The following is a 25,601-nucleotide window of genomic DNA, read 5'->3' as shown; positions in this document are numbered from 1 at the left end:
CGGTAAAGCAGTGCTCCAGGGGTCAAAGCAAGATCGATATAACACGGTTTCACCTATAATGCGGTAAGATTTTTTGGCTCCCGAGGTCAGCATTATATTGAGGTAGAGTGTACTTTCAAAAGAGTTCAACTCCCCAATAGGCAACTAAAAGATGTGGCCAAATTTCCAAAAGTGAACACAGTGGGAGCCATTCGGTACTCAGCAATTAGTAAAATCAAGCAATTTATCTGGATACATAAGGGCTTGTCTACACTGTGAAGAAAAGCACACCAGAGGGAGTAAACTGCACAGTGGTCTAACGTGCTGCACTCTAATTGCCCAGCGTAGATCTTGCAGATGCACTCTAAAAGGTATCTAGTGCATATTGCTGTAGTTCCGTTTGAAACAGTACTACATTACTGCATACTAGGATTCTTTTACTGTGTCAGAAGCAGGGTCTACACAGAGCAGTTAGAGCACAATACTTTAGAGAGCTCTACAATTTACACCCCTCTAGCGTGTATTAAAGACAAGACCTTTTTATGGACATTGAAAATCTTGGCCACGGCTTCTTAGAGAATCCTTCTTCAGTGTTGCTTACAAATTGCCACTAATGATGTGCTGTGCCTAACGGGCATATTCTAGCCCAATACAATCATACATACATAGCAAGTGGAGTTACACCCTAGCTGCCTAAGAGACTTAATGAAGACAACACAAAATGTTGCCCGCCAAAAATTTTCAAACTTCGACACTCAGCAACTGGACCAATTTGCAGAATGAAAGAAAAGCATGCACACAGCAACCAACAATCACTATGTGGAAACTATTAAAACCAATCCGACTCCTGAGTCAGCACAGACCTTTTAACATTCCCTTGGAAGAGCCGCTGCATTCAGTATCAAACTGGTTGAATCTAAATAGAGTCCAGACGACTTCTCTTAAAGTCATCTCTTGAGTAACAAATGTTGCTCCTGTTTTTGTGTTTGATCACTGCTGTATTTACAGAATGGAAACTGTAAAGAGGAGGAGTATAAAGGAACCTAAGATAAAAGAGGAAAAATAGTGCAGTAATGAAGGCAAAGAGAAAAGCTGGATGTAAAGATGTGAGGAAAATGACTGCTCCAAAGAAAGAACAAAGGATTAAACGATGCCAAGTTCAAGTCAGCTAGCTTAGGACGCAAACCTGCAAACACTTACTCAATGCTTAACTTTACTTCCATATAGGGTGACCACAAGTCCCGTTTTTAAAGGGACAGTCCCATTTTTGGGGACTTTTTCTTATATAGGCACCTATTACCACCACCACCCCAAACCCCTCGTGTTCCGTTTTTTCACAGCTGCTATCTGGTAACCCTACTTCCATAAGTAGTCCAACATCAACTGGATTTGACTTCAATGGGGCTTCTCATACAAGTAATGTTAAGCATATGAGTAGGACTGGGGACTTGATTCCTTAAACTTTAAAGCATCAGGTTTTGAATACTTAAATTCTTTAGAATTAAAGGTTTCAGTCAACTTAGATATTCTATCACAGCTAGGGTGACCAAACAGCAAGTGTGAACAATCGGGAGTTTTTTTTCAGGGGGATATCCCGTATTTTTCCGTATATAAGACGCCCCCATGTATAAGACGCCCCCAACTTTTCTAACCCCAAATTCAGGTTTTTTGTTTTGTTTTGTTTTCTTTGCCGCTCCAGCCGCGGTTCAGCTGTCCCCCCCCCCCCCGACTTTGCCGCTCAGGCACAGGAAGAGAACGCGGAGGTAGGGGTAGAGGGGCCGAGGAGGGCCATGCGCCCCGGCTGGTCTCCGGCGGCGGCCCTGCCCGGCTCCTGCCGCATCCCTCCCCGGCCGCGCGACTCCTGCCCTGGCCCCGCGTCCCCGGCCGCCCGGCTCCCCGCATCCCCGGCCGCCCGGCTCCCCGCGTCCCTGGCCGCCCGGCTCCCCGCCCGGTCCCCAGCCGCCCGGTTCCCCAGCCGCCCGGCTCCCTGCGTCCCTAGCCGCCCGGCTCCCTGTGTCCCTAGCCGCCCGGCTCCCTGCGTCCCCGGCTCCCCGTGTCCCCAGCCGCCCGCTCCCCGGCTCCCCAGCCCCGCATCCCCAACCCTGCGGTTCCCCAGCCGCCCGGCTCCCCGCGTCCCCGGCCGCCCGGCTCCCCGCGTCCCCGGTCCCGCTTCACCGGCCGCCCGGCCCCGCTTTGCCGGCCGCCCGGCCCCGCTTACCCGTCCCCGCTTTGCCGGCCGCCCGGCCCCGCTTACCCGTCCCCGCTTTGCCGGCCGCCCGGCCCCGCTTACCCGTCCCCGCTTTGCCGGCCGCCCGGCCCCGCTTACCCGGCCCCGCTTTGCCGGCCGCCCACCCCGCTTACCCGGTCCCGCTTCCCTGGGCGCCTGGCCCCGCTTACCCGTCCCCGCTTCTTTGGCTGCCCGGCTCCGGTCCCCGTCCACGGCCGCCGGGCCCCGCTTCCCCGGTCCCGCTTCGCCGGATCCAGCCACGTGCAGGCAGCGCGGTAAGGGGGCAGGGAGGGGGTGTTGGAGAGAGGGCAGGGGAGTTCAGGGGTGGGGGGTGGATAGGGGTTGGGGGGGTCAGAAGGCAGGGAACAGGGGGCTTACTTCCGTGTATAAGACTACCCTCAATTTTTAGTCTAAGGATTTTAGGAAAAAGTATAGTCTTATACACGGAAAAATACGGTAATTGCTTATATAAGACAAAGCTCCTAACCAGAGCAGATAAATCATTATATAATTTGCATGAGATCTTAGAAAACAAGATCCTCTCTTTTCTACAAGCACATTTAAAGTCCCATGGTATTTGCAGTAAGAGTCAGATTGGTAAAGCTATTCTTGGCCAGAATTCTCTCTCTCTCTCTCTCTCTCTCACACACACACACATACACACACACAGACAATCTCTCACATTTCCCCATGTGCATCCCCCACATTGAATATAATTAAGCATGCTGTGCACCAGGGCCCTGATCCAGGAAAGCCTGCCTGTACAGAAAAGTATTTAAGCACTTGCTTAAACTCAAACACATGCCCAAGTGCTTGCCTGAATCACGATCCAGATGACTATCTATGACACCAACATTTAGTTTGCTAAGCTTCTGGGGCTCTCTCAAAATAAAAAGAGAGATAGTAATGTAATTTATTATTATTGTAAAGTGTTTTGAAAATATGAAATGCTGGATTAATATGCATCTGAAGAAGTGAGGTTTTTTACCCACAAAAGCTTATGCCCAAATAAATCTGTTAGTCTTTAAGGTGCCACCAGACTCCTTGTTGTTTTTGTGGATACAGACTAACACAGCTGCCCCCGATACTTGGATTAATATTATCAGTCTAGCCAAAGACCAAGAGACAAAAACTGATTTATACTGATAAGCCTTCTATTATTTTAGACAGGGCTGGTAGCGCCACCAATTATTAAGTTTGCTCAACACTTCCCATTACAAGACCCTGTTTTCAGTTGCTTATAACTTTGTGAAATTTCAACTGTTTGGACTCAAATTTTCCATGCCAGATGTTTGCCTCAGGATGATTTTTTTTTAAAAATATTCAGACAAAATGCTTCAGCCTTGAATGAGAATGAGGGTAGGCTAGGGAAAAATGTTGTATTTCTCATGTTAAAAAATTCTGCCATCCTTTTTTTTTTGGATAGCTCTAGCACCCCCATGCTTTGGAGCAGGGACCTGAAATTTGGCAGGGGAATGGCCTTTATGTCATGGATGTGCCTTTCCTAAAGTGTGACAGCCAGAACTGGATACTGTACTCAAGCTGAGGCCTCATCAGTCCAAGTAGAGCAGGACAATTATCTCCCATGTCTTACATGCAACACTCCTGTTAATACACCCCAGAATGATAGTAGCGTTTTTTGTAACTGCATCATATTGTTGGGTTCATGTTCCATTTGTGATCCACTATAACTCCAGATCCTTTCCACCAGTACTACCACCTAGCAGGTCACACACATTTTGTAGTTGTGCATTTGATTTTTTCTTTCTCAATGTAGTACTTTGCACTTGTCTTTATGGAATTTCATCTTGTGAGTTTCAGATCAATTCTCCAATATGAATGGGGTTGCGCAGAGAGGAGACAAGACAGATTTGTGAAAGAGTTATGGTGTAGTGGGTGAACTTGGACAAAGAGACTCAAGCAAGAAGTGGGGTGAACAGTGAGAATGGATGAGAAGTCCAGAGCGTGACTGAGACTGGGAACCAGTTTGGAGTGGAGAGCGAGAGAGAGGTTGGATGAGGAGCTATGAGGGAAGAACTGGGACTAGCTGGGCAAGGAGACTGGGCAGCAGGAGTCAAGCTTGGGGGGAACAGGTGGAAGTGTCTGTGCCCACTAAAGAACACTCTCCTATACAGCCTAGAGTGGAACCCAAGATTCCAGAGTCTCACCATTCCTCTGCTGTCAGCAAATATCTGTGAAACCCACTGGCCTAGTGAGCTTCTCATCACCACTAGTGCTGCCCTCATAGAGGATGACGTGCTACAACTGCTATAAATTACTCTGCTAGCTCAAATAGCAGAGGCTGAGCAGTGGATCTAAAGGTTCTACTCCTGCTGGTGGCCCATGTGGGTTTCCACATGATGGAATTGCTGGGTTTTTTTTTTAAATACCTAGAAAAGTTAGGAAATGCCAGAGTTAAGGTTGCCTGTGCATGTATATTATGATACAGACTTTATAAACATGATCACACACTATTTTTTCCATAGTACCCCTGCCTGATTCAGTGTTCAGGATGGACCGGCTCTGGGGAAGGAGCAGGGTTGTGTAGTTAAGGAGGCTGTTGTTTGTAGGACCTCTGTCTCATTTGTTGTGGAAGGTGTGCAGTGAATGAGGCAGGGAACCAAAAAAAGAGAAAGGACAGGTTCATGGCTAAGGCAGTTGAATGCTGTCCTGGAGAACTGGAGTCTATCTCTGTCTCTGTCACAGAGTTCCTGGATAATGCTGGGCAAGTCAGAAACCAGACAGTTCACAGGTGGTAACTAACTGTGTGTTCTATTTTCTGGATGTGTGATTTGCAGGAGCACAGAGCACTGGCAGCTCCAACTGAAGTCAGTGGGAGCTATGCTTTGAAAATATAAAGTGCTACATAATGCAAATACTCTGAATAATCAGGTCTCAATTATCTCAACCTGGGCACCCAGACTTAGTGGATACTTTTAACCTAAATCTCTCTGGCCTGGCTCAACAAAGGAGCCAGAGAAGGAATGACTCTGTAGCCTGGTGGTCAGGGTACTCACCTAAGAGGAGGGAGACCTAGGGCCAATCTCCCTGCTCCAATAACTTGTTAATCATTTTTCTACAGTGGAACAACTTCACCAGGAGATAATGAGAGACCCAAACATCAGAATCTCCCATAGTTTAGTGGTTAAAGTACTCTCCTGAGAGGTGGGTTACCCCTCTTCAAAACTTTTCTCCTCATCAGCCACAGGGGGAATTGAACCTGGGTCTCACACATCCTGGGCAAACAGTCTAACCAGTGAGCTAAAAGTTACGGGGGGCACCCCCTCCACTGGCTGGATTTTGAATGGAACACAGTCAAATAGGCAGCCTCTGAGCATACCTACCACATTGAGCCCCACAGGTGAGATACACGCTCCTCTGCTTATCTTCCCCCAGTTTGTGGACTTCACTACGGCTTAGGTGGGAAATAGGCATCCACATACAAGTGAGGCAGCAGTGCATGTGCTCAGCGGCACAAACTTAGGCACCTAAGGAACTTCAACAGTAGAAATTTAGTCGACAAATGAGCAAGGGTTTTGTGGATCACGGCAAAGCCTAAAAGTCAGACATAGGTGTCTAAGTACCTTTTTGGATCTGGGCCTCAGTTGCCCATCTGTAAAACAGGGATAATACCACCCCCACACCTCACAGGGGTGTTAGGGAGAAACTTTAATTAATGTTTCTGAAGCACTCAGATACTACAGTGATGAGTGCCATAGACAGGCCCATGAGGAAAGTAATAATTCTGTCTTCAGTGACGGGTTTGAATGATGTATAGTAAATAAGGTCTAAGACCACACATTGAACAACAAAGATATACCAACATATTGACTATCTGCTCATTCAGTGAGCACTGTCTATCCTGTGCACTGAATGATGCAGGGGTCCTGTGGAAAAATTAGTATGTGATCATGTAATTAAAGACTATATCATAAAGCATACACACAAGAGGGGTCAAATTAAGTTTGCACAGGCAAACTTAATTCTGGCATTTTCCTAACTTTCGAGTGTCTGACTTTTCAACCTTAATAGTGTTCTGTTAACATTATCTTTTACACATAGTTCTATATAATAGCATGGAAAAAAGATAAGAGTTCATCATCAAATGCCCCAGTCTTCTAAAAGCTTATGCATGCACATACAGTTGGTTAGGCACATGCATATGTGTTTGCAGGATTAAGGCTTAATTCTGCAGTCGTTAGTCAGGTGAATCGTTCCGTTGAAGTCAGTGTGCTATAGGATATTGAGGGCTTGATGTTCATATAGCATACTCAGGACTTGAAGTCAATGGGACTGCTTATCTAAGGTTCTGTCTGCACTGCAAATTCGACTGCATTGGAGGCTGCTACAGTGCAGTTTTTCTCTCCACAAAGTTAAACCACTGTTCTATTTTGCAATGCTGACGGGACTCAGTTATCTTGTAAGCATTGTACTAAATCCCGGCATGTGTCCAGATTTTAGCACTATTATTAAAGCACAACTAAGTCCTGTTGGCTTTAGCACAATTCTTAACATTAGGTCCTGTCAGCACTGCAAAGCAGGACTAAGTTTACCAGTTGGGATCCCTGACATCCATGACATTTTCAGGGCAGACAGGGCAAAATATTACTCTGGCAGTAATTAATCCCAACTCAACCTGTGCTGATACAGGTGTACAGCTTCATCCATACACATTTCTACAGTCACAAACCCTGTCTATCCTACCTAACAAAACAGATTTAAATATGGGGAGAGAGGAGATGGAACAGCCTTATGGCCAAACCATGTAATAATGGCGGGGAGTTCCTGACCTGTGAGTACAGAGGGAAAAAACTAAATTCAAGCATGAGAGGGAGCCATGCTCTAACCCTGTTTGGTGTCTAGGCCAGCTCATGTTCCTCTCTCACTGGTAGAGTACAGCTTGGCCATATTTGTAGTGCAGCTGGGAGGGATCACCCTTCCTGATCCCTTTTCAGAATCAGGGATTTGCTCTTCTCTGGAGCAGAGTTAGTCCATCCCTTTCCTCCTCCTCTCACCTGTGCACTGGCAGCTCTGACTGAAGAACTTCAGGGGCCATCGTTCCCGGTCATCCACGTTGCGGAGGGTGTATGGGCCGCTCCATGGCCTGGCGTCCACCTGCACCTCCCTGCACGATCCCCTGCCCTGCTGGGAGCCACACACATTGCCTGGCTCTTGCCCCAAGGCTGGGCAGCAGCGCTTGGCCAGCAGCATCTCTACTGTCATGCAGACACGGGGGAACTGCGCCTCAGCCTGCGGAGCGCAGCAGCAGCTCAGGTAGCCCAGGAGAGCAGAGCAGAGCCATCTCACCCACTGCAGCTTGGAGGTCATTGCTGCAGGGACCATGCTCTGGCTTTGGCTTCCAGCAATCAATGACAGAAGTGAGGGTGTTTCATGGACAGCCTCTGGACAAGAGGAGGACTGCACTTTTTCCCAGATTCTCAGCAGACTGGGCTCTGACTGACTGACTGAGATAATTTCCCTCGCTGCTTATGATGTTGGCATTTGGGGTGTTTGTTTAATCCTTAATTCTAACTGCCATGAATGTGGTTCAAAAGGCCTTTGCTCTGTGGTGCTTGCCAAGATTTGAAGTATTTATATAAAGGGTGGGAGAAGCCCTCATTAGGAGGATTAGCACTGCCTAAATCCTCGTGTTTAGCACATGACTTTAAGGGTGAAAAGAGGCTGAGAGTGGGGCGGGGGGAAGTCCTTAGAGGCTTTGGAACTCTGTGAAGGAGGCACATTCTTGGATTTACTTCTCTATGTCTTGTCTGTCTCACGTGCTTTGCCAAACTGCTGACCTCAGATTGTGACTGGGGTGGTTGGGGATACAGGGCTTTTTTGTTTGTCCATTGCTTTTTAAATCAAAGCCTTTTAAACATATTAGAAGTGAAACAACCTTCTGGATTTTTAAATGTTTATTCACTGGCAGGTTGTGGCATCTTCATTGAAGCATCAGTTTGGACACTTGAAGGCAAAGAAAAATGAAGCAGACACAGACACTTACCATACAGTTGCAAAATTAACAAAAAATAACAAAACCACTCATAACAGCTAGAGCAAAGGTCTGTATCCTGTTGATAATGACTGTAGAGTATCGAGGGCTTGAATCGTAAATACAGTAGAACATCAGAATTACAAACACCTCAGAAAAGGAGGTTATTCGTAACTTTGAAATGTTTGTAACTCTGAACAAAATGTTGTGGTTGTTCTTTCAAAAGTTTACAACTGAACATTGACTTAATACAGCTTTGAAACTTTACTATGCAGAAATAAAATGCTGTTTTTAACCTCTTAATTTAAATGAAACAAGCACAGAAACAGTTTCCTTGCCTTGTCAAATCTTTTTATTTAACTTCTTTACTTTTTAGTAGTTTTCATTTAACGCAGTACTGTACTGAACATTATTTGCTTCTTTTTTTTTTTTGTCTCTGCTGCCTGATTGCACACTCCCAATTCCAAATGACGAGTGTGGTTGACCAGTCAGTTCGGTAACTCTGAGGTTCTACTGTATTTAAGTGGGGAATGGAGAAGGCCTCCCTGTTTCTTCTATCCTCTTCACAGAAATATTGAACTACTTTGCACTTTTAAGAAGTGATATAGTATCGTCTCCTACCAATTCCTTTCCACCCCAGGATTTGCTCTTACGCTATAAACTGTCATTGGGTGACCTGATTGCTAAAATCTCAGGAGGGATCAAGATGGAAGAATCACATCTGAACATTTGTTACCTAGATGGGAGGAGACATTCTGAACATGGATGCATCTTATCTTCATGCAAATTCAAACTCACCGAAGTACTTCCAGATGAGTAAGACTTTGCAGGATCAAGACCTACCTTTCTGCCAGCTCTAATTTTCTCTGTACAATTTTGCCCATTTCTAGAACAATGTGTCCTGAAATGCCATCACTTTTAAGATGATTATACAAGCCCTTGATCTATGCCCAATTTTTCCTCTGTTGAACATATATGCAGTACGTACCTAGCTATCTGCATATTATATTTACACATTTTTTATAACTTAGCAAAGTTACATGTACATCAACAATAAACTTGAGATATTTAGGTATCTGTTAAATATTAGGTGCTTGTAGTGGGGTGGGCACCCCGCTCCGGCACTGAAGGGGTTAAAGCAGCCCTGGAGAGAGCCACACCTGGGAAAAGGTAGGCTGATGGAGAAAGCAGCCACAGCTGTGGCTAGCTTAATCAGGACCCAGCTGGCCCTTATAAGAGGGCAGTGGGCCTGAAGAGAGGACATTCTCTCTCTAGCTTTTTGAGAGAGAAGGACTGGGCTGCCTGGGAGCTCAGAAGGGTACCTGAGGTGGAGTAGTGCTGGGGAAAGGCAGAGGGAGCTGGGGAACTCCAGCCTGATAAAACCCCAGGCTACAGGCCTTGAAAAGGGCCTATGAAAAGGTACTGGGGCTGCAGAGGGGCAGCCCAGAGATAGGCAAAGGCAGCAGGTCTGACCAGGATGACCAGCAGGAGGCGCCACACCGGTGAGTCCTCACCCCGCCACAGTGCTTTTAAAAGAGCGTCACAGATACTCTGAGGGCATGTTCTTCTCTCTATCCACAAAGAAACAGGAAAAGTATATCCCTCAATCTGTATTATGCACAGTGTAAGTACAGTTGAGTAAAAGTTTGCCTTTTCTCTTTTCTCTCTCTAGCCTTTCCCTATAGAAATGAACAGATCAGTTGTTTAGCCACCCAATGCTCACAATCCAACTTTACTACCCTGTTTTTGATCTCCACTGACATCAGAGGAATACACAGTAGTGAGACAGGCAAAGAGTAGTGATTAGTGACATCCTCCTGAAACTACCTAGGCTCACAAAAGTCAAGGATTGTCCCACACTGCCAGATGTTACATATACATAACTGAATAGTCATTCAATTGTTACATACTTTCTGTAGTTCATTTCTCTTCATTATCTAGTACCAAGATATTTATGCAAAAGCCTCTCCCTGGTTCTTTCACTGAAAACTAGCTGTTGCATTTGGAATATTGGAACAAATTACCCTGAAAGCAGTTGTGAAAAGGTTTGAAGCAGTTGTACCAGGAGTTGAAGTGTGAGGGGAAAGTGCTGGCTCTCTTTTCCGCAGCCCCACTCCCTGCATCTACCAACTCAGGTCCACTTATGTTGATTAGATAGGGTCTGAAACATGTATGAAATGCTCCTCCACAAATATTGCATTAAAAAGCTGTAGTAATACTTGGATAGCATTTAGCTGTGACTGTTTAACATACATATATGTAACCCCTCTGCCAGGCTGAAACGATAGCAGCAAGGGCCAGGTTCAATACCTAGGGGTCCCTTCCCCACAACGTAATGCAAACCAGCTCGAGCCCCCACCCAGTGACCTGGGAAAATCTTACACACACCCCTGGGCGCCTCAAGGAGGCAATACTTCCCCTCTCGCAAGCACAGACTCTTGGTGTAGCAGAAAAGGTTTAATTACATAAGATAAACAACAACAAGCATGAAATTTGGAAAATACCTCAACTGGAGTTCATAGGTCAAACCGTGAGCAAAGACCCACCCCAGCAACTTGGGCCGTGTCCTTCTCTCTGGGCCCTTGAGTCCAGCAACCCCCCAAATCACCCACAGTCCCCAAAGTCCCACAATTCAAAAGTCTCTGTCCCGGGTCAGGCAGCCCAGAGTTCAAGAGTCTCTTTGCAGAGGTCCCCCTCCCCAGCCTAGGTAGAAAGGGGCACCTTACGTGGTTCGGGGCCAACTGCCCTGCCTCTTTGTGGGGTTCTGCTTCCACTAGTCGTCCCCGCAAACAGCTCAGCTCCGCTTACTCTGTGGGCTGCTCCACTCTGCCAGCTGCTCTGGTCCACCAGCTGTCCTGTGATCCGCTCCAGCCGTCCTCACGAGCTGCTCAGCTCCACTCACCCAGTGGCTGCACAAACTGCTCCACTCTGCTCTGCCAGTATTGCTTCAGGCTCCCCCACTCATTAGCACAGTGCTCTCAGCTCAGCAAGTCCAGCTCTTCAGTGATTTCAGCTCCACTCATTAGCACAGTGCTCTCAGCTCAGCAAGTCCAGCTCAGCAAGTCCAGCTCTTCAGTGATTTCAGCTCATAGTAGGGGAGCCCCAGTACCAGTGAATTCAGATCAATAACCTGCATCTAGATTCTTAAGGGAATCAAAAATTAACTCTGACATTCCACAGTGGAGAGAAGCATAGGTGGAACTGGTGCTTCTGGCTCACACAAGGAGCCTGCACCACCAAGTACAGATACCTGTCCCCAGCCTCTCTCTCCAATGGGTTTTGGAACCCATGTCCCCCGTCTAGCAAGCGCTATCCTGCTGACAATGAAACCCCCCATCACAAGACAATTTTGTAGTTCCCCATTTACCCAATCAGGGTGACAACCTTTCATTGCTCCTGCCCCAATAACAACGAAATTGGGGGTCCCACAGCTGTGAAAATAATCATCCCATGCTGCTTTGTGGTATGCTAAGTGGGGTGGGAGTGCCAATGCAAATAACCGAAACTTCTTTCCTCACTCCCCATAATTTACCACCAGATGTCAGGGTGGGGCTCATCCTGACTCTGCTTACATATATAATGCTAAACAGTGATCTTTTGTTATGTGTAATGTATTAAATGTCATTTCTATTTGTTAGAGATTAATTCTGTAGGTATTTCATCTCTCTAATGTTACAGTAGTTTTAAATGTACAGTTTTAAAAGTTTAATTTAAAATGACTTATCTGTGTCCCACTGCCCTTCTCTTTGCGGTTTCCCTTCTCCACCTTCCCCACAACTCATTGACTTATCTCCTACTCTTTCTCCCCTCTCTCCACTTTCTGACCTTGCTTCCATGAAGACTATCCATTCCTCCATCCTCATGCACTGCACAACAGGCGCCTACATTTTCCTCTCTTTTTCCCCCCTCAATCCGTTTCCCTCTCTTTTTAGTTTCCCTGCCTTTTTTGGTCTTTTCCTCACCTTCCTTCATTGCTTTCCACTCTTCTTCCCCACTTGGGTTAAGCATGTACTGAGCTTTAGGCACAAGAGTAGGCCTACTGGAAATCCTTGAAGTTAGGCAGTGCTTATGTTCCTGGTTAAATCAGGACTTTAATCCCTTCTTGCTTCTCCAACCTTTGTTTTACTCCATCATTCCTTAGACACCACTCTGCCAACCAGGGCTGGCCCAAAGTGCATTGCCCCGCTAACTAAAGATGAAATGTGATGCCTCCCACCCCACCACTCCTTCGGCTGTTCCCAGCAGCCTTTGCACTGGCTTTAGCCATTCTTCAGAAGAAGTACCAGAGCAGCCACCGCAAATGATTCTGGAAGTGAATTCTATTTCATTGTTTCAGTGTCTCTCCTCTATCTCTGCATTTCTCTTTCCAGCTTGCACACATTTTCTCCCACCCTTGCCCTGCTTTTTCTTTCTGGATCTCTTTAGGCTTAACATAACAACAACTTGTGTGAGAATCTGAACAACTGCAGAGGGAAGTGGACTAAATGTCTGCCCTTGCTAGCAGTGCAATGGCATCCTCATGCAACCCCTGGCCATTAGAATCATATAAAGGGACAGTTAGTGTTGCTGCTCAATATCTGATGAAGTGGGTTCTAGCCTACGAAAGCTTATGCCCAAATAAATTTGTTAGTCTCTAAGGTGCCACAAGGACTCCTCCTTATTATTATTTTTTTGCTGTTACAGACTAACACAGCTACCACTGAAACCTGATGACTTTTCAGACTCTCAGAAAGCAAGATTTGTATTATTTTTTTTCTGTCCCTCTCAAAACACTGTTGTTGTTTTTTTGGTTTTTTTTGTTTTACCATGTATAGTTGGGTGTTTGTCTTATTGGTAGTAGTTTTCCATTCTGGATCAAAGCACTTGTCAAGTGACAGATTCCAGGATATGAGAAACCACTGACATCCAACCACCCCAGCGTTTGAACAAATTATTGGTACCCATGTGACGGTCACCCCTCTGGCAGACAATTGAACCAGGGACATCCAGAGCTAAAAGCATAAGCTAACAACTCATATCCTCTGTGGACTGGGCATGGAGGGGATCCTATAACATACATTCACCAGTGGGCTACACCACCACCTGGGTAAACGGCTACTAGTTACTGGAGGTAGATGATTCTATCTGGCATTTTATTCAATGAATTTGTTCATTTATTTTGACTTCATATTGCCAATCTCATACCCAGGGTGCTTTGTATATTTCAAGGTCATATTCAATATAAATATTCTAATATTAAAAACAGTAACCCAACTGCCATATACCCTCTGCCCATACCCCAAATTAACCCACTATATCAAGCTTGTCACCTTGCCCCTTCCTCAACTGTCAGCAAATAAACACATCAGAAGTGTGGATGCCCACCCATGCATAGAAACTAACTGGCATGTATCACGTTCATCAGCTGTGGCATTTGAGTTCCTGTGCATTTCTGGTATGTTTTGGTCCATTTTTGCAAACTGGTTGGACAGTGACAGTCAGGGTTTGGGGACAGAATCTCCCATAAGGATTAAATGAACTTGCGAGGGTATCAGTTGAGGCAAACTCCTTTCATAGCAGTGTCACAACATGCCTGCTAATACTGAATCTAGGTCACAGAGATGAAAGGTGATTGTTTTTTTTTAATCACTACACCATGTAGCTCGGTTTTATATCTGCTGCCACATCACAGACCCAGAACTAACTGAAAGGCTATCTCTCTAAATGTGGGGACTACAGTGTTTGTGAAGTTGTCTCATTGATTAGTTGTCTATTTCCAGTTCTGCCAGTACCACATCCGTTTCAAACTGAAAGGCCTGGACACACAGTCTCTCATAGGACCTTTAGCAATAAAACAAATACTTGTGATGACATTTTTAGCAGAAAAAAACCAAAAAGAACAGTGCTGATATTGTGCCGGGCCAGTGTAACTACTAGGCAAACTAGGCTGCCACCTAGGGCAACCAAGATTTGGGATTGCCAAAAAGTGGTGCCCCAAATTTTTTTTTACACTACAGTAGACTCACATCTTAGGTGGGGGTTAGATTCTAAGGTCACCGCGTAAGAGTAAAATTGCATATAGTGAAAATTATCATAAAGTACAGTACACACAGTATACACTAGAACAGGGGTCCTCAACCAAAGGTCCTCATCCTCACCCAAAGGAGGCACACAAGCTGATTTTTTTTTTAATGGCAGGTTGCGGGTCCTGGCTGCCGCTGATCCCGCTGCCGGCCTAGGGTTCCGTTCACTCAGCCGGCAGGAGGCTGAGCGGAGCCAGCGGCTGGGACCCCGGCTGGCAGCAGGCCAGTGGCCCCACTCAGCCCACTGCCGGCCCAGCTCAGCCCGCTGCCAGCTGAGTGAACAGAACCCCAGGCCGGCAGCGGCGGCCGGGACCCGCAGCCTGCCATTTAAAAAAAAATCACCTTGCATGCCACCTTTGGCACGCATCCCGTAGGTTAAGGACCCCTGTTGTAGTGTATACTGTGTGTACTGTACTATATGATAATTTTCACTATATGCAATTTTACTCTTACGCACTGACCTTAGAACCTAACCCCCGCCTAAGATGTGACTCCACTGTATTCGTTTTTGAAAGTTTATAATAAGCGATGCTCCGAGGGGAGGGAAAGGAGAAGGTGGGGGCGCAAGGTGAAAGTTTTGCTTAGGGAGCAAAATATCCTTGCACCGGCCCTGTATTTGCTAGGGATGGATGGAGGGGGTCTTTCATCCTCATAGTCAGGAAAACACCAGTATAAAAAATAGAATAAATTAAACACACTGGATTAAATACCATTTTAGCAAGGTGGGGGAGGATACAGAATTCTTGGCAGGGGCAGGCAAAGTATCAGTGATCAGGATTCACAGGGGGAACCATAGATTTCCTGCATCTGAAATCCTCCTGAAGGTATGTTGAGAAGAAGAAGACAGCAAGCTCAAGAGGAGTTTTTCAAAGGCAATATAATTTTATATATTCCCGCTACTATACTCAAGGACAGATAAACACTAAGCTGGAAAAGTGGTTCATATGGGATGTATTTAGGTTTTTGGACAAGTGGAATATACAGTCAGGATATTCCATGCATACATTTAAGTGGAAATCAATATATAAATAGAAGACAAGACCAGGTGATGGGGCAGAATTGAAAGCAATAATTATGGATGAAAATAAAAAAAGAAAGATGCTCCCACATGCAAAAGAAGAGGGGAGTGCAGGGAGAATAGAGGTTAAAGTTCAAGGAAAACAGACAAGCAGGGAGAACAGAGACAACTGTGTGCACTAGAGACAAAAGATAAAGGTTTTGAAAACACCAAGAGAAAACAGGGCAAGAGGGGTTAATATTATGGGAAATAAACTCGCTCACTACAATCAGGGCAGAGGCGTCTCAAGTTGGGCACACAGAAATGATGGATCCTTTTGGAAATTTGGGCCATTGTTTAAAATGAAAATTGAGCCTGCTTCTCCATTCTGTTACAACTGTTTTCAACTCCAGGTATCCAGTGGCTTGAGTGTCATTACATCAAGGTCGGAGAGAATGGAGAATCTGGCCATGTGTAGTAATACTTTAAGGCTGGCCAGACAGGATCTTATCCATTAATAACAAACTCAAATTTATTCTAATTTGGTGCATTTTTCATGTATTCAAAAATATTATACTGTACCCCTTCCATATACATAACAAGAAATTAGAATTACACAGAATGAGTCAAATGAAAGAGAACCAGTGCAAACTTTCATCCACAATTCACACAGAACCCAAACTTTTACTGAGGTTCAAAACCACTGGTAAACTATATTTTCATGCACTTCTGAGCTTCCTGGTTTCATCTAGGTCAGAGAGTGGAAAGACCCCGAGCATAGCTTTTTCCATATTTCCAACCCCTCTGAAAGCAAGAACTACTGGAATTCTCCTGAAAAAGTCTGCTTTTGAGAGATGTTCAGAACAAAATGAGTCATATATTGTGTATTCAAACAAGCGTGAAGTCAGTGGGGTTCAACAGAGTGTAACACTGTTGGGGGTTTAGCCATTTTGTTTTGTCACTGTCTTTTAACCTTAATACCCTTTAATACCCTTTTTCGGTGTACCCTTTAAAGGTGCTTAAGTTTTCCTTTACTGCGACTAATAGGTGATAGACCTTAATTTAGGGAAATCTAGCTTGATTTGGAAATAGGGGTCTTTAAACATCTCTCTTTAGTTTCTTCTGGTACCAGTTGTGGCGACCGCAGCAGGACTCCGGGTGGTTGCAGTATTCTCTCCTGCTTTGATTTTATTATTATCTGCTCAGTTTAAGGTTTGTTGAAAGGTCCACTGACCTTGTGGGTGGGAAGCACTGATAGTGTTTGTTGTCAGACGCCACTGGTGTGGTGCTCTGCTCTATCCAATGTTGATAACAGTCGGCTGTGTGCGTGTGTTCCCTCTGTGTGCTGCCCCAGCTCTGCAGATCGCCGACACAGTAGACGCCGAGAGAACCCTCAATGACCACAGACTCCAATAAGATACAAAGGCACCCGGCCACGTTTATTGCCAAATGAAACACAGTCTCTAGCTCCCCGGATCAGATGTCTACAGTTCTGCCAGTACATATGTGCTCCCTGACAATGGACACAGCTCAGTCAGTGGCGGGACACTCCACTGCCCCCTAGGCTGGATGAGACAACTCCTCAGGTGTGCATTCTTATACACAGGTACAAACAAATTACACATCACTCTTGACGTATTGAGATGCAACACCTCTATGTAGCAAAGTACAACCCCTCTGTGCGTTGGGGTGCTGCCTCTCTCCTGATACATGTTGGTTTGAACAAACAAGTCCATTCATCATATTATCCTTCTGACCCTGACTTTTAGGATGGGTCAGCCTGTTCCTCATAGTCTCTGTGGAATGTGTTCGTACCAGACTGTTCTGGTGCCATCCTGGTCCATGTTTATCATATTAGTGCTTGATACCCTTTAGATATGTGTATACATCCAATTAGCAGCCTCCTTCTTGTCAATATTTGTGAGCAGGGCCTGTCTCTGGCTCACAGCTTAACTTTGCTTTATGTTAGCAAAGTCTTGACCATTACTTTAGTTCAGGCCTCAGGCCTCTGATACCAAGGGTTTATGTTTCAGGGCCTCATCTTACTACAGTGTTCAGTTGATTTCTCTACTGGGACCCAAGCTAGATCAGTGGCAGACACCAAAGAGGTGTGCTGCTTGAGCTGTGGAGAAGTGTCTCTGTGTTCCGGCTCTGTCCGAAAGGCACAGTGGGCACAGAAAACACTGGCTTAGCAGACCCAGTGAGAATCAGCAAACTCTGGGCCTGCAGGCCCAATAAGTGTTGTCAACTCCAGTCTCAAGGAAAGCCCAGTGGGCACAGCAGGCCAGCACTAACACTGAGCACTGCTGTATTAGCACTCCAGCTGTGACTGTCTGGTGAGTGCGAGTAGGCTCCGGCTTTAAAGTCATTGGGGTGCTGCTTGAGATTAAGGGAACTTTAAGTAGCTCTGCGGCAGGCCGGCACAACTTGTTGAGTACTGTCAGTCACGACTTTTAAAAAAAAAGGTCTGGTGGGCACTGCTGCAAGTGCTGCAAAGCAGTTGTGTGTCTGTGTGGGCCAGGCACCTACAACTTAAGGAAAAGATGGCTGTTTAGAACATTTGGAATCAATGGATGGGATGAGCAGATCAATAAAAATTCACTGGAACACAGCATGAATTTATTTGGTAAAGGCAAAAATCCATGGGCCTATGATGGAGTATACCAGGCCCTCTGAGGCCTCCTGGCCCTGCCACACCCCGCCTCCAAAAAGGACAGTGGAGAGGGTCCTCCAAGCTGCCTAGAGTGGCTGTGTGGGACACAGCCAATCAGGGCCCAGCAGCCTAGTATAAGAAGAGCTGCAGGGCCAGAAGGAGTTCAGTTCCTTGCTGGAGCTGTAGGAGGGTGGTTGGTGTGTGGCTGGCTGATGGAGCTACAGAACCCTGGACAGGGCAGCAATGCCAGAAGCCAGGGAGAGCAAGAAGGAGCCCTGAGCTGTTCGGTGGGACTCCATTAGGACAAGGCCTTCAAGTAAGGGTGAAGTCAGCGTGGGGAAGTGGCACAGAGAAGCTGTGTGACATAGTTAAAGTGACACAGCAGGTGGCTGCAATCTATGGGGTCCCTGGGCTGGGACCAGGTGTAATGGGTGGGTCTGGGTCACTCCCAGCCCCCCATTAGCCACTGGGGGGAAGTGGCCTGGACGCTGAGGCACCCCAGAGGGGTAACTGAACTATAGTGGCCCAGCTGGAGAGCTGAAGCCAGAAAGCCCAAGAGGGCAAAGACATTGTCTCCGGGGGGGGAGCCCTGGGGCACTGCTCTATCCCGGAGCAGGAATAAACTGAGAGACTACAGGCACACACACTTGGCCAAGGGGGTGCTCACAAGATGTGAGTGTGCCCCATTACGGGGCTGATTATTTGTTTTGGGGACAAAATGCTTTGGAAAAACTGAGCAGTAGTTGGAAAAACTTTGACAGCTAAGCCTACCCCAAATAAAAGAGGAGAAAGCAAGCTCTCATCTATGGCCAAGTAATGGTTTCTAGGGAACTCAGTGAAAATGTAAAATCAAAACAGAAAACCATTTCCCAAGTAAAAGAGTGGGTGGGTAGCAGAGAGGCTGAAATTGAGAAATTATCAGCCCATGTATTAAACCAGTCCCTACAGATAAATCAATTAGAGCAGCAAATTAAATAATTCAATATGGATTTTAACAAAGAGAGATAAATAAAACTTTATTTTAGTAAAGAAAACGGAAGATTCCCAGATTGCTGTTAGGGAACTGGTCAAAGAGGTTAAAAATACAAACGAAGATTCTGGGAATCACTCTTCTGTTAATTATAAAATCAATGTTTTACAAGAAAACTAAGAAAAGTCCAAGGGATGGTTAGTGCCCTGAACATGGACCCCCTTAAGGATATATGAGTCTAAAGGTTCTGATTCTGAAGGAGAAGAATTAGATGATAGTTTGAATCTATGGGAAGAAACAATGCTACAGACTCAACATCCTGTTCCTCAAGAGTTAGTGGGGACTGACGTAAGGGAGGAGGGGATACAGCAACACATCCCAGTGGCACCAATCACCACAACCGTGTTGAACTTCGGCCCTAATAGGCCGACAGAGACACAGTACGAGACCAGGCCATATGGGCCTGACCAGGCCAGGGCAATAAGGAAAAATCTGGCACCCCTCAATAAAGAGACTGCCTTGGATTGGCTAGCCAAGATGAGCAGCATGGCTGCGATTAGTAAGGGAGACGCTGGCTCTCCTAAGAGTGTATGAATGCGAAGCCTTTGGGAGTCTGCTGGGTGAAGTACAAGTAGCCAGTATGAGAGAGATGACAAAGATATATGGTGCAGTATTTAAGATTTACTTCCCACATGAAAATGTTTGAGGAAAATTCTATTCCAAAAGACAGAGGTCAGGAGAAAGGCCTGACAGGTTCTTAGCTAGAAAGAGACTATTATACTGTCTGTCTGGTATGTCCCCGACCATCCATGGGATGGCAACCTGCAAGACGAAGGAATTTAAAGAAGCTTTTGTGCAAGGACTATCACCCACTTTGAAAATCACCTTGGGGCCAGTCAAACCTAAAACTGTCTCACTTCGAGAGCTGGAGGACAGGATCCGAGATGCATTCAAGCTGCAGTGTGAGGCTTTCCCAAGCCGCTGGAACAAGAAGAAAATTGCTACTGCGAAGTATGCAAACAGTGTAAAGCCAGTAAGCTGAAGGGAAAAGGAAGCTGCTTTGAAAGCAAAAAATCAAGCAGCAGCAGCTGAAAGGAGCCTTCCCCGCCAGCAAGGAATTGGGAGTACAATGGTACTGCAGCTGAAATGAGGGGATTTCGATCAGTATTATGGAAAAGACTGCTCAAATACAAGAAAAGGGATCAGATCGATCATCTTCCTACAGAGGAACTGTTTAGAATGCTGGCTAGGTACGAAGGTGGACATGGCAGTTCTTCAGCTGCAGCTTCATCGAGACAGCCAGAGCTGCAAGAGGAATGAGAGAGCCTGCTCTGAGGACGCCAAGCTCTCCCATCTCCCTCCTTTGTGGCACCCAATGAGAATGACGTACGGGGGAGGCCAGCAACTGAAACCATCCTAAGGGGAGAGTTTGGAGAAATTAAACAAGTGATGTTACTGGACACAGGTGCCACTATGTCATGTAGTAAAGCAGCTCCAGAGATTAAGACTTCCTGTGCAAGAGGTTAGGATACTGGAGGGGCAGAATGGAAAGGAGAGTGCAGTCCCCTTTCTGAAGCCTATCTCATGCATAATAGGCACACTGATTACAGAAGCCACATTCAGGATGCAAGCATTAGACGGACATGGCATCATCGGAATGGACATATTAAAGAAATTGGACTTAGTGGTCCACTTACCTAACTGAATGCTGACCAAATCGGAAGGCAAAGAAGGTGGCTTCGCTGTACCTGCATTGCTGAGAGTTGCAGCCCTGAAGGCCCTGGAGAGAATGGAAACACCTAGATGGGAGGAAGCAGTTGTACAGATAACCAGCCAGTACACAAGAGCTTTTGCCAATAACAAGCTCCAATGCAGGAAAATTAAAGCGGAGGTGATGGTTGAGGTCCCAACCCCAAGCCACAGAAACAGAATCAGTACTCTCAGAAGCCGAGGAGGGGATCCGGGATACCATCAACTCCCTCCTGGAACAAGACGTGCTGGTTGAAACAGCAAGTACCTGTAACTTGCCTATCTGGCCTGTATTGAAGGCATGTAAGACCACCTGGAGACTAAATGCTGACTACCAAGAACTGAACCATGTTACACCAAGGTTAACTCCAGTAGGGGCAAAGTTCCAGGAGATCATGGTGGCCATTGCTGCAGGTGCACAATGGTTTACCATTCTTGAGCTGTTGAATGCTTTCCTTTCAATTCCTCTACACTCTAGTGCCTGGTACAAATTCACGTTCACCTACAACCATCAGCTCATGTTCAGTTGGGTACCCCAGGGGTACCACAACATGCCACTGTTCTGCCACAAGTGCATGTCTAGAATGTGGGAGCACTTCAACAACAGAAACGATCATAAGTTATGTGGATGATATTTTACTACTCACAGTAACCAGAGAGGACTTGAAAGTCGTGACTGATGTATTAAAGAAGGTGCAGGAGGCTGGGTTCATCATTAACCCTGCCAAGGCTCAGATGCTCCAACAAAAAATGACATACTTAGGGATGGAGCTAGGCATCCATGGATATCGGTCTAATGCCAACAGGGTCAAACTGATATGTAAGCTGCCTGCACCTCAGACATTTCAGCACTTAGATCATTTGGGGTTTTGATATATGGTGTTTGTTTTGTCTGAGGCGGCCAGATTCTGCTGTAATTAGCATACTTTAGGTTACTTGAATTCTGAAGGGCAAATTCTCCCTTCAGCTACACCCATGAAAGTGAAGTCACTGGGGTTGCAAGGTAGATTTAGACTCATTACATTTAGAGAGACAGTATGAACACCCCCCAAAGCATGAAAATGGCTCCTGAATGACTTTCAAAAGTACCTTTTCTGAGTGTTCCCTTTCTGCCTATCTGCATCCACTTGTTGTTGATTGTAAGCTCCTCGGGCAGGGACCATCTTTATGTTCTATTTTTGTACAGTGCTTAGCACAATGAGGCCTTGGTCCATGACTAAGTTGTGTTAGGCTGTACTGCAATATAAATAATAAACCATGTTATAGCAGTAAGGAAGTCTCAGCCTTCGTGGCCTGGAGTTTATTAACACCCACCCATGACAGCAACTTAAATTGTCCTCAAGAGCTTGTGATGCTGTCAGGATGCATACAGCAACATTTCAAATATACCATATGGATCACATCCTAGAAATATAAATATGTTCAAGACTTTAATTCAGGAAACTTTTTTTCTTTAAGCAGTTAAAAAAAAAGACTTTTTTCCCCTCCTCACAGTTTAACATCCCAGAATAACCTCTTGACCAAAAAACACAAACCCTTCTCTAATATGTAGGTCTTAATTAACTGCTTCCAGTTCACAATATATCAAGAATTAAAATGCTGATGCCTGGCTGTCTTGAGAACTGGCACATAATTTACCTTTTTCTGATCAAAGAAGGAAAGTGAGACAGAGTAATGACAAAATTAATCCATTCCCATGGCAATGAAGTTGAGAAACTATGAGGCTAGGGAGGAGAACAGTCCTAAGTTTCATGAAAGCAAAGATTTGTTTTGTATAGGTCTTTTGTTTTCATGACAGGCATGTCATAACTATAAATTAAGCCTTATTATTTGGTTAAACATCAAATAACTTACTAGGGCAAATCAGCCTGCTTTCCTCCCATCATGCATCATTGTAATACAATAGTACATAAGAGCAGAGTGGTTTGTTTATGCTGTATTTATAGTGTCATGCCCTAAAGGCGCTTTGAAGATGAGATCAAGTTTTATTTTCTCTGGTTTTGGCACTAAATAGATTACATTGCTCTACAGCCAAAATGCTTCTGAAATAAATGTCATCTAACTTTACTAATTCTGGGTCTTTGAGAACGAAAATGATGCTTAAAATTGTTGATTGGCTCTAGTTTTCAAGATATGCTATTGGGTCAGTATATACGACCCTTGACTTGGGAATGGCGGCGGATAAGTGAGTTATAAAGGGAAGGGATCTCAATTTAAACCAGAAATGACTAAAATACATCTTAGATTTATTCATAGATCCAGTCAATGACTGGGTTTGGACAGTACTTGCTTTTTAGGAAAACAATGAATGATGCAATCTGAAGCTGGTATTGAATCATACATGATATGAATTGCATCATGTTATTCCTAGAAGTCATGGATGATGCAGTCATAACGAAGCTTACATCACTCTGCTGAACAAATTGCCCTATATCAGCTCTAGAAATCATACAGTGTCGTGCTCTCTTATTTGTCAGTGTTTGATTTTGCAAAGGGACACATTTCTGTTTAGCCAAAGTGAGCAGAGATGCCTCGTACTTGTGTGAACAGTGCAGATAACTTCTGCTATGTTTGTGGTGAAGTGATTTTTGCATCACAAAAGCGCAGTATAACCACTATGGTTAAGAAAGCCTATCACCTTTATTTTGGCTGCAAAATTGGAGATCAGGTCAAGAGGTGGGCCCCACACATATGCTGCAACACTTGTGCAACAAATCTTCGCCAGTGGTTGAACAGGAAAAGGAAATCTATGCCTTTTGCAGTGCCAATGATTTGGAGAAAGCCAACAGATCATACCAGCAATTGTTACTTCTGCATGGTGCCTGCAGTTGGGAAAGGTGTGTAAAAGAAGAAAAAGTGGACTGTGCATTATCCAAACATTCCATCAGCTATACGTCCAGTACCCCACGGAGAAGGACTGCCGGTTCCTGATGCACCAGAATCATTCTCACTTGAGTCAGACGAGGAAGAGGATGAAACTTCTGGTCCTGAACCATCAATGTCACAGGACCCACATTTTCTCCCATCCTCCTCCTCTGAACCACACGTCATAAAACAAGGTGAACTGAATGACTTTGTCAGGGATTTGGAACTACCCAAGATTAAGGCAGAGCTGTTGGGCTCCAGACTACAGCAATGGAATCTCCTGGCAGGTGATGTTAGGGTTTCCATGTTCCGTGACCGTCAAAAGGATCTTGTCCCATTCTTCTTCATGGAAGGTGATCTTGTAGCCTGCAACAACTTCGATGGTGTGATGGCAGCCCTCAACATTGTTCATGATCCAGATGAGTGGAGACTGTTCATTGATTCATCGAAGACGAGTCTTAAAGCTGTTTTACTGCATAATGGCAATGTTTTGCCATCAATTCCAGTTGGTCATGCAGTCCATATGAAGGAAACCTATGACAACATGAAACAACTTTTGAGGTGCATAAACTATGACCAACATCAGTGGCAGCTTTGTGGTGATTTGAAAGTTGTTGCTCTCTTGCTTGGTCTGCAGATGGATACACAAAGTACTTCTGTTTTCTCTGCGAATGGGATAGTCGTGCAAGAGATTCCCACTACATCAAGAAAGATTGGCCACTCCAACAGTCATTGGAGCCTGGGAGGAAAAGTGTTCAGCATCCACCACTTGTTGAATCAAGGAAGATTTTGTTACCACCCTTACACATCAAGCTGGGTCTGATGAAGAACTTTGTCAAGGCCATTGACAAAACACAAGCAGCTTTCAAGTACCTCCGTGGAAAATTTCCAAGGTTAAGTGAAGCTAAGATAAAGGAAGGTGTCTTTGCTGGTCCTCAGATTCGTGAACTTCTTCGAGATGATGCATTTGACCATGCACTGCGTGGCAAGGAAAAGACGGCATGGAAAGCCTTCCAGTTAGTGGCAATCAATTTTCTCGGAAACAACAAGGCATACAACTACAGGTTGTTGGTGGAAAACCTCCTCAAGGCATACAAAAGCCTTGGTTGCAACATGTCACTAAAGATACATTTTTTTGCACTCTCATCTAGATTTTTTTCCACCGAACTGCGAAGCAGTGAGCGACGAGCACGGCGAGCGATTTCACCAGGACATTGCAACAATGGAGAAACGCTATCAGGGAAAATGGAGCCCATCAATGCTTGCAGACTATTGCTGGACAGTGACAAGAGATGCTCCATTTAATGAATACAAGAGACAAGCCAAGAAGCGCCGAGTAGACACTGAATAGGACTAAACTATGTACATAATAGTTTTTTGCCTTTTGTTTCATAATAAATTTTAGTTATATAACCCTTTTGCTGCTTTTTAAAGTGTTACATAAACAGGACAGGTGAAATATTATCATGTAAAGCAACCATAAACACATGAAAAGACCTAGGTTTACAATTTATGATTAAAACTCTACTATCTACACAATATACATAGAAATAAAATGTAAAAACTTAAATAACTTAGAAACAGTAGCCAATCAGTTGTTTTAATTGTCATATTTGAATTCAGCACATCAAAATACATAATAAATAGCACATTTTATCTCTGAAGCAGACGACTTCTCAAAAATTGTAGACCAGTGTTATATTTTAATTTAATGAGACAACTCATAATTCTGCAAAATAAATCACAAAGTTATGATGAGCAATGCTTACAAGGTCCAGTTAGGACAGGGGTGGGCAAACTATGGCCTATGGGCCAGATCTGGCCCCTCAGGGCTTTGGATCCAGCCCACAGGATTGCCCCCCATGGCACCATGGGGCCCCATGCCACTCTCAGAAACAGCCGGTACCACATCCCTGTGGCCCCAGGGCAGGAGGACAGAGGGCTCCAGGCATTGCTCTTGCCTCCAGGCACTGCCCTCCGCAGCTCCCATTGGCCGGGAACGGGGAACTGTGGCCAATGGAAGCTTCGGGGGGGTGTGGCAAGGGCAGCACACATGGAGCCCTCCGCCCCCCACTCCCTGAGGGGCCACAGTGCTTCCTGGAGTGGC

General features: G+C 45.3%; 1 protein-coding gene across 1 annotated transcript in view; it reads right to left on the bottom strand.

The window, feature by feature from the left end:
- DCT (dopachrome tautomerase) overlaps positions 1-7,534 on the bottom strand; it is a 34,993-nt gene extending 27,459 nt beyond the window's left edge. The window contains exon 1 of the mRNA XM_044979816.1: positions 7,222-7,534. Within this exon, the coding sequence (XP_044835751.1) occupies positions 7,222-7,534 (313 nt within the window). The remainder of the gene's footprint in view (positions 1-7,221) is intronic.
- Between the last annotated feature and the right edge of the window lie 18,067 nt (positions 7,535-25,601).

Source organism: Mauremys mutica, chromosome 1 (genome assembly GCF_020497125.1).
Source record: "Mauremys mutica isolate MM-2020 ecotype Southern chromosome 1, ASM2049712v1, whole genome shotgun sequence".
In the NCBI taxonomy this organism is placed as follows: Eukaryota; Metazoa; Chordata; order Testudines; family Geoemydidae; genus Mauremys; species Mauremys mutica.
Note: the sequence above shows the minus strand (reverse complement) of the source record. Positions and strands in the feature narration are given on the sequence as shown.